Source organism: Sphaerodactylus townsendi, linkage group LG01 (assembly GCF_021028975.2).
Source record: "Sphaerodactylus townsendi isolate TG3544 linkage group LG01, MPM_Stown_v2.3, whole genome shotgun sequence".
NCBI lineage: Eukaryota > Metazoa > Chordata > Lepidosauria > Squamata > Sphaerodactylidae > Sphaerodactylus > Sphaerodactylus townsendi.
Window position 1 is genome coordinate 22,331,871 of NC_059425.1, and position 14,153 is coordinate 22,346,023.

The 14,153-nt window shown below is 48.5% G+C and overlaps 1 protein-coding gene across 2 annotated transcripts in view; it reads left to right on the forward strand.

The window, feature by feature from the left end:
• Positions 1 to 14,153, forward strand: part of COPA (COPI coat complex subunit alpha) — a 47,411-nt gene that overhangs the window by 26,303 nt on the left and 6,955 nt on the right. For both annotated transcript variants that reach the window (XR_007245946.1, XM_048513278.1), the window contains exons 16-29: positions 67 to 152; positions 359 to 497; positions 1,680 to 1,842; positions 3,651 to 3,797; positions 4,441 to 4,630; positions 5,210 to 5,305; positions 5,525 to 5,613; positions 6,753 to 6,876; positions 7,596 to 7,685; positions 8,875 to 8,984; positions 9,511 to 9,588; positions 10,060 to 10,128; positions 10,753 to 10,889; positions 13,274 to 13,460. Coding sequence is in view for 1 of the 2 variants with exons in the window: in XM_048513278.1 (XP_048369235.1) it covers positions 67 to 152; positions 359 to 497; positions 1,680 to 1,842; positions 3,651 to 3,797; positions 4,441 to 4,630; positions 5,210 to 5,305; positions 5,525 to 5,613; positions 6,753 to 6,876; positions 7,596 to 7,685; positions 8,875 to 8,984; positions 9,511 to 9,588; positions 10,060 to 10,128; positions 10,753 to 10,889; positions 13,274 to 13,460 (1,705 nt within the window). In the remaining variant the exon portion in view is untranslated. The remainder of the gene's footprint in view (positions 1 to 66; positions 153 to 358; positions 498 to 1,679; positions 1,843 to 3,650; positions 3,798 to 4,440; positions 4,631 to 5,209; positions 5,306 to 5,524; positions 5,614 to 6,752; positions 6,877 to 7,595; positions 7,686 to 8,874; positions 8,985 to 9,510; positions 9,589 to 10,059; positions 10,129 to 10,752; positions 10,890 to 13,273; positions 13,461 to 14,153) is intronic.

The window sequence follows — 14,153 nt, forward strand, 5'->3', positions numbered from 1 at the left end:
AATAAATAAAAAATTATGTGGGGGGAAAAAGAGAGGCCTTCATGGGCGGGCACTTTGTTGTTGCAGGACTCTGTCCTCAGTGAAGATCTCCAAGGTGAAGTACGTCATCTGGTCAGCTGACATGTCGCACGTGGCACTCCTGGCCAAGCATGGTAAGGGGGAGAAGCTACGTCCTCTGCGAACGGGCCGCCTTTACTTTCTTTTCCTGTGTTTGGTGTACCTCTATATTCCTCTTTCTTTTTGGGGGGGCCTTTTGCCCTGCAAGTGTAAACAAACCCCTCCAAACAACGAAGGGATAGCTAGGGGAAGCTCCCTCCTGTAAAACCGCTTCCCCTCTCTTGTCTCCTCTTCTCTGCAGCCATCATGATTTGCAACCGGAAGCTGGACTCCCTGTGCAACATCCACGAGAACATCCGGGTCAAGAGCGGTGCCTGGGACGAGAGCGGGGTCTTCATCTACACAACCAGCAACCACATCAAATATGCTGTCACCACCGGGTGAGTGAGCAGCGTGGATGGAGATTGTGTCTCTCTATTATAGCCTAGCCTTTACAGACATCCGGCTAAATGTGGCACCCACGCAAGGGAAGCACCTGAGTTTGGTGGCATTTACAAGACTCACTGATTTATTCAGGCATAAAGGGTGTTGTGGACTGAATGCACAATTTTTGAGGCATCTGACAAAACACAGTTCAGGCCTTAGTCAGGTCTGTGTGTCTTTAGGGGGCACAGCTTTGGGCCAGCCAATGGCAAGCTGTTGTCTGGCATTGCGTGAATAAGCCTCAGTGAAGAGTGCCATTCTACACCACCCTTGTTGAACACGTGGAATGAACTGGCTCAAGAACAGCTTAGAAGGGGACTAGATCATGATTTGTCAAAGGACGTTACCTGAGAGACCCCCTCTCCCCGTATTGCCCCGTTAGGTCCCTCCGCTCCTTGGAGGAGAACCTACTGGAGATCTCTGACCCAAAAAGGATCTGACTGGCCTTTACGAGGGCCAGGGCTTTTACAGCCCTGGCCCCTATCTGGTAGAACAGGCTTCCCGAGGAGATTAGGGCCCTGCGGGACTTACAGAGTTTCTGCAGAGCCTGTAAAACGGACCTGTTCTGCCAGGCATTTGGCCAGCCGGACTAGAACCAACGATGCCCATTCCACCTGGCCCCCGTGGGCACGGGGGCGGGGGGGGGGATTTGATGCCATCTGTTTTAATGTTTTATTGGTTCTCTTAAGTGGATTACTGAATTGTTACTTTTTAAATACTTATTTTATATGTTTTATTGTTCTTTATTGTTATTCACCGCCCTGAGCCCTTAGGGGAAGGACGGTTTAGAAGTTTAATAGAAAGAAAGAAAGAAAGAAAGAAAGAAAGAAAGAAAGAAAGAAAGAAAGAAAGAAAGAAAGAAAGAAAGAAAGAAAGAAAGAAAGAAAGAAAATTAGGGAAGGTGGCTTGGTTGGAGCCTCCATGTGCAGGGGCAGCGTATCTCAATGTGAGCTGGAGGGAGGAAAAGAAGGAAGCACAGGATAGGCCACCATGAGGGTCCAGACGGCTGAGCTCAATGGACCTTTAACTATGCCAGGAAGGTTCTTCGTAGACACCAAAAGCCTTGGAATTTGAAGGGCCCACATAGTCCAGTTCCTTCATCCCCTCCCTTACCTCGCTGTTCCACATCCTCACTCTAGCGATCACGGGATCATCCGCACCCTGGACTTGCCGATCTACGTGACCCGGGTGAAGGGGAACAACGTCTACTGCCTGGACCGGGAATGCCGGCCTCGCGTCCTGACCATCGACCCGACCGAGTTCAAGTTCAAGCTGGCGCTCATCAACCGGAAATATGACGAGGTGAGGCAGCGGCTGCAGAGGTTGGGCTTCTGATAATTGTGCGTTGCTATAATTTGGGAGAGTTGGTGGGGAAGTGAAAGGTGACTTTTCAGTTGTTTTAGTAGTGTCTCCCCTTCTTTGTACCTGGGAGGGGTGAGAGCCATTTTCTATCACACCTCCTTGCCATCTGCTGTGAGAAGGAAAAGAACAGACACCCTGGGGGCTCCCCAACCCCTGGCACTGAAGAACTGCCATGCTGAATCAGAGCGTGGCCACCTGGACCTTGATATAACCTAGAATAGAACATATTTATCTCTCCTTTCTTCCAAAGGCAGCAAGCTATTGGTCCTGCTGTATTTCATTTTCTCCTCGCAGCAACCCTGTGAGGTAATTTAGACTGAGGGAGATTCTGTCCCAAAGTCACCCAGAACCGCCATTAATATTCCCAATGTGGCCTGCTCCATCAGTTCGTGTAACAGGCATGATGGTGCTAGCTATTTAGAAGAAGAGTTCATCTTTATATTCTGCTTTACTTTACCCATAAGGAATCTCAGAATGGCTTATTAAGTCTTACCTCCCCACCCACCCCCGGCAACGCTCCTTGTAAAGTAGGTGGGGGTGAGAGAGCTGTGATTAGCCTGAGGTCACCCAGCAGCCTTCATGTGGAGGAACAGGGAAACAAACCTGGTTCATCTGCCTACTGCCCTTAACCACATTCTCATTCTCAGGCAGTGAGGAGCAACAATCAGAAGTAATCATTTCCTTTCTTCTTATATCAGAAGGGGGAGCTTAAAACTTCCTGATGCCCAAAGAAAATGGATGATCCACCGTTCCCAGATATTTTCGTCCCTTAGCATGAAAGGAAGGCCTTTGGCAGTCTAGATCAGGGGTAGGGAACCTGCGGCTCTCCAGATGTTCAGGAACTACAATTCCCATCAGCCCCTACCAGCATGGCCAATTGGCCATGCTGACAGAGGCTGATGGGAATTGTAGTTCCTGAACATCTGGAGAGCCGCAGGTTCCCTACCCCTGGTCTAGACCTTATCATTTTTTTTCTCATCAGAAACCCCTCAGTTTCTTTGCATTTCCTGTGGGAAAGACCCCTCATTTTTCCCTGAGGTGGTAGAAGAATTTTCCACTTTCGAGTAGCCACTTCTAGAAGAAGAAGAAGAGTTGGATTTATATCCCCCCTTTCTCTCCTGTAGGAGACTTAAAGGGGCTCACAATCTCCTTTCCCTTCCCCCCTCACAACAAACACCCTGAGAGATAGGTGGGGCTGAGAGAGCTCAGAAGAACTGTGACTAGCCCAAGGTTACCCAGCTGGCGTGTGTTGGAGTGCACAGGCTAATCTGAATTCCCCAGATAAACCTCCACAGCTCAAGCGGCAAAGCAGGGAATCAAACCCGGTTCCTCCAGATTAGAGTACCCCTGCTTTTAACCACTGTGCCACTACTGCTCTAGAAGTAAGGGCCCTGACAAGGTCATCTTAAGAAGCTAAGAAGAGCCCTGCTGGATCAAACCCATGGTCCATCTAGTTCAGCAACTGTGGTCCCCATGACTGGTGGCCATTGATGGACTTTAGGAGGGGTCATCTGGGAGCACAGAGCTCTTGGATCACTTGGCTTGAGCCATATAGGTGATCATAGTGGCACCTTGGCAGACATAATACCCTGCAGTTGTCCAATATCAGCCAGGAGAGACCTCTTTCCAACCCCCCTCTTGGAGAAACACCCACTGTCAGTTGGCTCTGATCTGCACATGACAGGCATTGCACTCATCTAAGAATAATTCTTGACTATGTTGCCTTCTTCCTTGTTTGCCCCACCCAGGTCCTTCACATGGTGCGCAACGCCAAGCTTGTGGGCCAGTCTATCATCGCTTACCTCCAGAAGAAGGGCTACCCCGAAGTTGCTCTGCATTTTGTGAAAGACGAGAAGACTCGCTTCAGCTTGGCCCTGGAATGTGGCAACATCGAGGTGAGGTGCTGCGTTCAGCATCGGCCCTTCCTCCCAGGATGACCCCGCTGCAGAACTTGGGAGCTAGGAAGTCTCGGGGTCTGCTTCTGGGGTTCTTACGCCGCTCGTCTGCAGCTAGCAGACTATGCTTATATATGCCCAGTTTTCACTGTTTCCCAGTCGTATCGAAACAAGAAAACCGATGTAATCCAGTTTTCTCTGGAGAGTTGTCTGCTAAGCACAGTACTCAATGGGGTGAAATGCCTCTTGCATCGGGGGAAGCATACTGGCATTGGGAGATGGGGCCATATCTAGCCATGAAGGAATGCAGGATCCAGCCCAAGGAAGTGAAATACCAGGAGGCTGTCCTGCATTCGTGGGATGGTTGGGCAATAAACATACGATCTTGTCTTGAACGGCCAGAGACTCCTCTGCCTGGGTGGGCCGCAGAGCACTTGTTTTTGGCATACAGAACATCCCAAGTTTAGTCCCTACCACCTTCATCTAAAAGGCCCCTGGGCAGGAGGGCTCTGCAAAGACTCCTTTCCCAAGTCCCCCAAGAGCAACTCCCAGGGAGAGGAGGTAATGCCAGGCCTGATGGACCACTGGCCCTAAGCCAGCAGAAGGCCATTTTTTCCCTAACCTGTTCCCTGTGTCCCGTTAGATAGCGCTGGAGGCCGCCAAAGCCCTGGATGATAAGAACTGCTGGGAGAAGCTGGGGGAAGTGGCCTTGCTGCAGGGCAACCACCAGATCGTGGAGATGTGCTACCAGCGCACCAAGAACTTTGACAAGCTCTCCTTCCTGTACCTGATCACTGGCAACCTGGAGAAGCTGCGCAAGATGATGAAGATAGGTGGGTCTCACCTTAAGCAAAGCTGCTGTCTTACAGCAGAAGTCTCAGAATGCATGGATTCCACATAGAATCATAGAGTTGGAAGGGGCCGTACAGGCCATTTAGTCTGACTCCTGCTTAACACCGAATCAGCCAAGAGCATCCCAGACAAGCATTCCTCCAGGTGCTGCTTGAAGACTGACAGAGAGGGGGAGCTTATCACCCTCCAGGCAGCCAGTTCTGTTGCTGAAGTACTCTTGTTGTAAAAACTGTTTCTTAATATCTAGCCACTTCCTTTCCACCAGTCATTTGGATCCGTGATTGCCAGTCCCTATCCTCTGCTGCCCACAGGAACAGTTCCCTCCCCTTCTCCAGGTGACACTCCTCCAAATACTTCAAGAGATCCATCATGTCTCTCCTCCTGATGGAACACACCCAGCCCTCTGATCAACCCTGTGTGGTTATCATAAGTTGGCTGCAACTTGGCAGCCCTCCCCCAAAAAGATAAGGCTGGATTTAGATAGTTTAAATTGGGGATGGGGCAGCAGCTCCTAATACTAATTTGGAGGTTGACTGTTCTTTCCTTATCTTCTTTTGCAGCTGAGATCAGGAAAGACATGAGCGGCCATTACCAGAATGCTCTGTACCTTGGGGATGTCGCGGAGAGGGTGAGGATCCTGAAGAACTGTGGACAGAGTGAGTAACGGACCATCCCGGGTTCTGTTTTCCCCGCAAGTATCTGTATCTCCATCTCCCTCCCCAGTCCCGTTCTCAGATTTCCTTCTGTTCTTCCCAGCCGACAGAAGGGTGGAGCAGCCCATCCTGGCTGCTTGTCCTCCTGTTGTGGCAGCACGGCCCAGAGAGCCTTTGCCGTCCTCACCTTGCTTTTCTCTCCCTCTCTATCGCTTCTATTAGAATCCTTGGCCTATCTCACAGCTGCAACCCACGGCTTGGAAGAGGAAGCAGAGAGCCTGAAGGAGACCTTTGACCCGGAAAAGGAAACGGTTAGTGGAAAAGAGCTGCAGACAGACAACTTATGGTTGACATTCCTTTTTTGTACAGTTTGTGCTACTTGTTTTAAGAAAGACTGGCCACTTATGGGGGTGGGGGTGGGGGGATCAGTTATAAGGGCTGGCCTGCTCAGTCACCAGTGGCATAGTAGAGGTAATCCAGGGGCGTACCTCATGTCCCTGGGTGCACACCTTTCAGTCATGTGGGGGGATGCCGGACGCCCCCCTGTGATGAAACGGTGTGCACCCAAGCCACCCACTGCAGCACCCCTCCCGGGCTCCCTGCAGGTTGGCTTCTGTCCTCCCCAGGCCCTCATTCCCCCCCCCCACCCCCCGATACGACCTCATTTGAGAGTCCATCAGTTTTGCCTGGCAACAGTGGCAGAGGTGCACAGCATAGGAGAATCCTACACTGTGTCCCCTCCCCTTTCTCCCACACTCACTGCCATGTTCAAGAAAAGGGAGAGCCCTCCGGAAGCCCTGGTGGAATCAGAAGAGGCCCCTGGTTCAGTCTTCCACAGCAGAAATAGCAGAGCTCCCGCTCATTCATTCTCCTCTTTAAACTGCCAGAACCAGCATGTGAAAGAATCACACCTGTGAAGCTTTCCCAGCTGTGAGCCTTTGGAGTGTCTAGCCACTGATACGGTGCCCCCTCCTTGCTCCTACCTTGGCACTGGTACATCAGAGCCCTCATATTGAGGGGCCTGCCGTCCCCCCCTCTTTTGGGGTGGGTTGAAATTGAGGTGGGACGCCTTGTTTAAATGTTAATTATTAACCGCTGGTTTTAAGTATTTTAAGACGTTTTATTGATGGAGCTTATGTATTGTGTACTGGATTCGCTCCTGTTTAATGCTTCATGTTTTATATTACGTTGTTCACCGCCCGGAGCCCTTCGGGGATCGGGCGGTATAGAAATTGAAATAATAAATAAATAAAATACATAAACATAGGCATGAAAGTGAAAGAAATGGCGGGAAAATTGTGCCTCGCTCTCCAATATAGCTGCCCTTGCTGGCAGGGGGGGCAGGGAAGGAAGGCAAGGGGCATCCCGTGCCCACGCGAGGGGTTTCGTTCCAACCTGCTTAACACCCGAAGGCGAAGTGTTTGAAAGCTTTTCCTTCCCTCATCCTCAGATTCCAGACATCGACCCCCATGCCAAGTTGCTCCAGCCACCAGCTCCCATCATGCCTCTGGACACCAACTGGCCCCTGCTCACTGTCTCCAAGGGTTTCTTCGAAGGCACAATTGCCAGCAAAGGTAAGGAGGCAGCCGTTTCCACAACTGACTGTCTTCTTCCGTGGGGCTGTTGGAGGGGACAGGGCAGAAGGGTGGGGTTTGGAGGGTCTGCCTCCCCCCAGAAAGCTGACGGCTGCAGGAACAGGGCTAGTGGGAGGGCATTGGTGTATAATTGGGAGGAGGAGGAGAAAGAGACGGGAGTAGCAACGGCCTCTGATTTAATGGGGAGATGGAATCCATCCTTTATATTTTTGACCCATTGACTTTCTCTGACATGCAGAGATTTTCTCCATGTAGTTTGGGATGCTTTCCCCAGCTGTTTCACACAAGATTCCTGCTAGGCCTCAAACCTGGACCTTCAGCTTGCAAAACATGTCTTCCACCGCTGGTCTGCAGTGCCACCCCAAGATGTGTCAAAACGGCTTTAGGACATCAGTCCATCTGATCTATAGTGTTGGCTCTTCCTGGGTGTCCTGGTCTGAAGCCTCTCTAGCCCTCCCCTTTATGATCTTTTAACCAGAGATGCTGGGGTCTTTTGCACACCAAGTATATGTTCCCCCTCTTTGCTTCAGCCCCTTCCCCATGGAGCGCCAAGGAGACCAGCACTGTCCCTGTGGCATGATAACATACAGTTGCTGGTCAGGCCCCCGTTTACTCCTCCAAGCTGCAGAATTCCAAACCCAGAGGCCTTCAGCGATTCTCAGGGGGGAAAAAACAGTGACTTTCTCCCTCCCCCGCAGGTAAAGGAGGTGCTTTGGCGGCTGATATAGATATTGACACTGTGGGCACCGAAGGCTGGGGAGAAGATGCCGAGCTGCAGCTGGACGAAGGTGAGAGCCAAACACCTGTTCAGTGTTTTGGTGGTTCTTGACACCAGTAAATAGATCTTTGCTGGGAATCAGTTTCCAACAATCAGGTCTCCCTTCTTAAGAAAAAGCAGAAAGCATGCCATCAAGCAGGGTGCATATACTGAGTTAATTTCCGTCCAGCTCCACATACACGTCTAGTGTCTTGAAAGGAACGTTTTCTCCTTCAGAGGACGTGGCTTTGAAGTAGACTTCCTTTTAGGTAATACCTTTTAGGTATTAGGTATGGTGTCCACCCCCCCACCCCACCCCCTGCGGTTTCAGAAATTAACTTCTGCAGTCTCCTTAAAGAGAACAAAAATTATTGATTCTTCATGTTTGTAAATTCTTCAAGCTTGCATATTTTGTTACAAGCAGAAAATTTAAGTAGATGTCGGTATTGCATTGTGACAGTGAAAGGCAGGCATGATGGCATGGAATGTTCACAAACATTCAAACCGTCCCAGGTTTTTGTTCTTTATTTTAAACATTTCTATTCTGCCTTTTCACCTGATCAGAGTCCCCAAGGCAATGAATGTGCGAACATTTCAATAATTAAAAACAACTTTTAAAATTATGAAACGATTTAGTCAATACATAAAAAGATACGACACCAGGGCTAGGGAGGAGGACCAGTAATCATTACTGGGTGTATCCTGAAGAAAGTCTTCATCCTCTGGTGGAAGACAACGATAGAGGGGGGCAGATTAATCTTTTTTTATTTGTAGTAAATCATCCATACTTTGGCGTATGGCCAAAGAAGCTGTGATTGAAAGGCCTTTTAAAACTAGTTTGAGCTTGTTGTGGTGGGTTTTCCGGGCTGTGTGGCCATGGTCTGGTGGATCTTGTTCCTAATGTTTTGCCTGCATCTTTGGCTGGCATCTTCAGAGGTATATCACAGAGGGAAGTCTGTTACACTCTGTGATAGACCTCTGAAGATGCCAGCCACAGATGCAGGCAAAACATTAGGAACAAGATTCACCAGACCACGGCCACACAGCCCGGAAAACCCACCACAACCAGTTGAATCTGGCTGTGAAAGCCTTCAACAATACATAGTTTGAGCTTGTCCCACTGTAGTGCTCGAGAAGTGGAAAGCCATCAGTTCTGCTGGTGTGTATGTGTGTTTCCCCAGCTTGGGCTTCCATTCAGTCTGGCTTCGCTCATTTTTCAGATGGCTTTGTGGATGCTGGGGAAGGCTTTGGAGATGAGGCCACGGCTAAAGGTCAAGAAGAAGGCGGCGGATGGGAAGTCGAAGAGGACCTGGATCTGCCACCTGAGCTGGTACTTACTGGAAGCCACAATGAACACATCCCAAGTTCCTCTGTATGCCAGTCATGTTCACGCCACCTGAGCTGTGGTCTCTGTCATAAGAACATAAGAACATAAGAACAAGCCAGCTGGATCAGACCAGAGTCCATCTAGTCCAGCTCTCTGCTACTTGCAGTGGCCCACCAGGTGCCATTGGGAGCTCACATGCAGGATGTGAAAGCAATGGCCTTCTGCGGCTGGTGCTCCTGAGCACCTGGACTGTTAAGGCATTTGCAATCTCAATGACTATCAGCTGTTATAGCTAAATGGAATGTCAATGACTATCAGCTGTTATAGCTAAATGGAACCTCCATGGGCTGAGGCAGACTATCTTAAATGCACCTTGGGGGGAAGAAGTGGGGGGGGGATTTGATCCTTATCCATCCTTGCAGTAGGACCAAAGGTATGAAGCCAGTTAAGCATTGCAGACCTGTTGCAATTTGTTCTGACCCTCCCTTTGCCTAACAGGTGCCCTTTTTGTGGTATCTTCCCCTCCTAGGATGTTCCTGCTGGTCCTGCAGGAGGATCAGAGAATGGCTTCTTTGTACCCCCCACCAAAGGCACCAGCCCTGCCCAGGTAGGAGGAGACTTACATCGGTATGGTATCTTCAGAACAGAACTTGGAGAACAAAAATGGGGGCTTTAGCTAGCTGTGCAAAGATCTGAAAAGGGGAGGTGGGAGGGGAAAGAGATTAGAGGCAAATGCTTTAAGCCCCTGTGAATTGATTTCCAACATGCATGTGCCACACCAAGTGCTTGAAATAGCTAACAGCCAGTAGCAGGGAATTAACATCATAATTTGCCTTGCTTAACAATCAGCCCTACTGACTGTGTTTCCAAAGCCCAATGGGGGACTCCTTGCCAGGTTGACAAACTGCCTGTTGCCTGTTTAAAAGTTTCATAGGTAGATTCTTTATCACTCTTGAGCAACATGGATACCTCTGCTGTGGCCGGAGTCATGTCTCACTGCAGATCAAGGTGGCATTAGAGAAGCATCGCACATCTTCGGATTCTCCCGTTCTAACAGAGCCGCCTCCTCTTTCTTTAGGTTTGGTGTAACAATTCCCAGCTGCCCGTCGACCACATCCTCGCTGGCTCTTTTGAGACGGCCATGAGGGTAAGTTGCCAGCAGAGGGTGCTCTTCACTGGGGGTGTGTGGGAGGTCAGTTCCAAGGAAGAGATTGTTCAACTTCAAGCCATCATGAAAGATTTGCTGTTCCCATCTCGTAAAGATGTTGCCTTTCCTTCAGGGATAAAAAGCATCTTGCTTGGGTCTGAGCTACAAGATCTGTCCAATTGTATGTACCTGAGCACCATCACATTTGAAAAATGGTGGGAGTATTCCTTTTTTTTAATAAAGTTAAATAAGGGCAAGTTAAGAGGACTTTAAAAAATACCATAGGCTAACAGATCTAGATTTAAGTCCGACAGTACCTTAGACCTTAGAGACCATAAGATTTCCAAAGTATAAGTTTTTAAGAGTCAAAATTCCCTTTATCACGAAGGAAGCTTTGATTCCCACAAGCTTTATCCCCTGAAAATCTTGCGGGACTCGCTGCCAAATCTACCTCTTCTACTGCGGACCAATACAGCTACACCCCGGACACTAACAGGTTAATGGATATTTTGGGAGCACCAGGGGCTAAGGAAGGGATGCACCTGCAAAACAGCAAATGGGTGGGTAGTTCCTCCTTCTGCGTCTCATCCAGCTTCCTTTCACTGCCTCCCTTTTCCTGTCCAGCTTCTCCACGACCAGGTGGGAGTGACCACCTTTGCCCCTTACAAGCAGCTTTTCCTGCAGACCTACGCTCGGGGCCGCACCACGTACCAGGCCTTGCCCAGCCTCCCTTCCATGTACGGATACCCTCACCGCAACTGGTAAGTGGCAAGCAAGAATCCTGTTGCTTCGTCTGCAGTGGCTGACCCTGACCTTGCCGTGACTTGCCTGGTGCTGTCATGTGATCTGAAAAGAGGAAAGGTCACCGTGGCCTTGTGGCTCTGCATCTTGAGTTCTTGCTTGGCCAGAAATCCAGCAGGCCACAATTAGAATCCAATGGAGCTACTTTCTACAGTCAGACTTCTGGACCATCTAGCCTGATGGGTTCTTCTCTGGCTTGCAGCACCTCGCCCAGAGTTCTTTTCCAGCTCAAGTTTCCAGCTGGCATGTGTTGGAGTGCACAGGCTAATCTGGTTCCCCAGATAATCCTCCACAGCTCAAGTGGCTGAGTGGGGAATCAAACCCGGTTCTCCAGATTAGAGTGCACCTGCTCTTAACCGCTATGCCACTTGTTCTTGTTCATTGAGATAGTATTTTAAAAACTTGTTTGTTGAGATAATATTTTTATGGACAGAATTTAACAGAGAAAGAAACTATGTATCACCAAAGCTAACATTTTATCTGCATCATTTCAACATCTTTCACTTTTCCCCATTTTTAATACAAATATTATGATTTCCATTTATCTTTTAATTCTTTAATTGGTTGCTTATTCACAGAGTTCATTAATTTTGCCATTGTTGCATATTTCGCTAGTTTATTTTCCCAACTATCTCCACTTGGATGTTCTTCTACCTTTTATTTTGTTATGAGTGCTGCTCCGGCTGCCGTTATCAAATTTTGAAGCAGTTCTTCTGACATTTTTGGAATAGTTTTTGGCAACATGGCTTACTAACATCCGTACTCTCAACCGCCTCCTCAAACTTGCCGGCCGTGGTGAGCTGGTAGCACAGCTAACAGAGCCCCTCGGGGATGGGGCGGTATAAAAGCTTAAGGAAATAAATAAATAAATAAATACTGTGGTTACAGCTGGAGGAGAGTTCCCACAAATCTTCCAGGTCAGGCTAACCTGCTTGTAAATCTCCGTGGGGTTCCAGTCTAGCAGTGTATCCAGTGAGTGCATTTACCATGTACTTTTCAGAGAAAAAACCTAATCAGAAGGGCTATAAACTGAGAAAAACAAGAGTACATTTTCCGTGAGGACTCCCAGTTTCATCTGCACTGAGTATTAACACAAATAATTTTTTACCAATCACTTTTTAACAACCTAAGTAAAATTGTATCTTTAGAGCTGCAACTAAGCATAAGCATAAGCATTTTTTTATTGTCATTGTGCACGCACAACGAAATTAACAGCAGCATTCCTCGATGCACACAATTTCAGACTCATACATCATCCTCACTTTCCCCTTCCTCCACCCATCCCTACACAGCCCCAAATACATCAATATGAAGCAGCGGAGTTTAGCATAGCCACAGCTCTAGAGTAGAAGCTGTCTCTAAGCCTCTTTGTCCTAGTTCTGAGGGCCCTGTATCGTCTGCCAGATGGTAACAGTTTAAAAAGAGAGTGTGCTGGATGAGACGGGTCCCTCAGAATATTTTGGGCTTTATTTAGGCTTCGGGAATTATAGATTTCTTCCAAGGAGGGAAGAGGGCAGCCGATAATCCTTTGTGCAGTAGTGATTACCCTTTGGAGCGCCTTCCTATTCGCCACTGTGCAACTGGAGAACCATACACAGATGCAGTAGGTTAGGACACTCTCTATAGCACAGCGGTAAAAGGACACCAGAAGTTTTTCATCCAGTTGTTGCTTCCTTAAAAGTCTCAGAAAGTACAGTCTTTGCTGGGCTTTCTTAACCACCGCAGCAGTCTGTACGCCCCAGGTCAAGTCCTCTTTAATCATAACGCCCAGAAATTTAAAACTAATAGATGTCACCCTTTTCTTTGTTAAATCTTAGTTTATCAATCTCTAGCCTTCAGAATCCCTAATAATCAATTTTTTTCTGTTTTAGTCAAACAATCTCTCAAGGTATTGTTGAATGCTTTCACGGCCAGAATCACTGGAGTGTTGTGGGTTTTCCGGGCTGTATGGCCATGTTCCAGTAGCATTTTCTCCTCAGAAGATGCCAGCCACAGATGCAGGTGAAATGTCAGGAGGAAATGCTGCTAGAACATAGCCATACAACCCGGAAAACCCACAAGACTCCGATCTCTCAAGGGTTTCCCAATTACCCAGTTCTCCAAAACCTTAAATAAATTATTTTCTTTAATTAATGAATAGCAGTTTTGTGCCAATGACGTCTGTTGCTAAGTCTTGACTGAGAAAGTGGAATCGTCTCCTTGTGGAATTGTCTGAGGCTGTTTCCTCCAGCCTGGCTGGTGATGGGAAGGATTTGCAGGGCCATCTCCTGAGAAGAGCTGAGCCTTGACCATGGGCTGTGAGTCAGTTCTCACGTTGCCTCTCGGCACTCTCTCCCCTCCCTAGGAAGGATGCCGGGTTGAAGAACGCCCTCCCAGCCGTCGGGCTGAAGCTGAACGACTTGATCCAGCGCCTGCAGCTGTGCTACCAGCTCACCACGGCCGGCAAGTTTGAGGAGGCGGTTGAGAAGTTCCGCTCCATTCTCTTGAGCGTGCCATTGCTCGTGGTGGACAACAAGCAAGAGATTGCCGAGGTGAGCTCCGCATCTCTGAGCTCTTAACCGAGGTGGGACTGAAGCCGCTTTTGAAAGTATTGTCGAAGGCTTTCATGGCCGGATTCAACTGGTTCTGGTGGGTTTCTGGGCTGTGTGGCCGTGGTCTGGTGGATCTTGTTCCTAACGTTTCGCCTGCATCTGCGGCTGGCATCTTCAGAGGTGTATCACAGAGGGAAGTCTGTTGCACACTGTGTCCAGTGAGAAGGGAATGTTTTTAGTGAGTAGCACCTCGTTTACGTACAGACAGATCTCCTCGGACATTTGGGGCTGAAAGCCTTTCGTGAGAGGAGCTGAAAGTCTCAACCTGCATTTGCTGTACCGTCTAGCCTGGTCTTACCTTATCACTATTCATGCTCTTGCTGACCTCCGTCCTGGCAAAGTAATTTCTGAAATTTCACTAAGCTCAGAATTTGTTAAGCCTGGATGTAAAGTGGTTAGAGTTCTGGACCAGGATCTAGGAGACCCTGGTTCAAACCCCTCATAGAGAAATAATGACAGGATTTGAGATTAAAATGAAAACAGCAGACTAGACTAAAATAGTTTTATAAGAAGGGCCAGAAGTGGAGAAATGCAGATACCAACTGTAAGCACAAAACAAGATTTGAGTTCGGATCCAAAGTGAGGTAGCCAGAAGTCACCATATATATGTACACATATATGTAGTGATGTCTT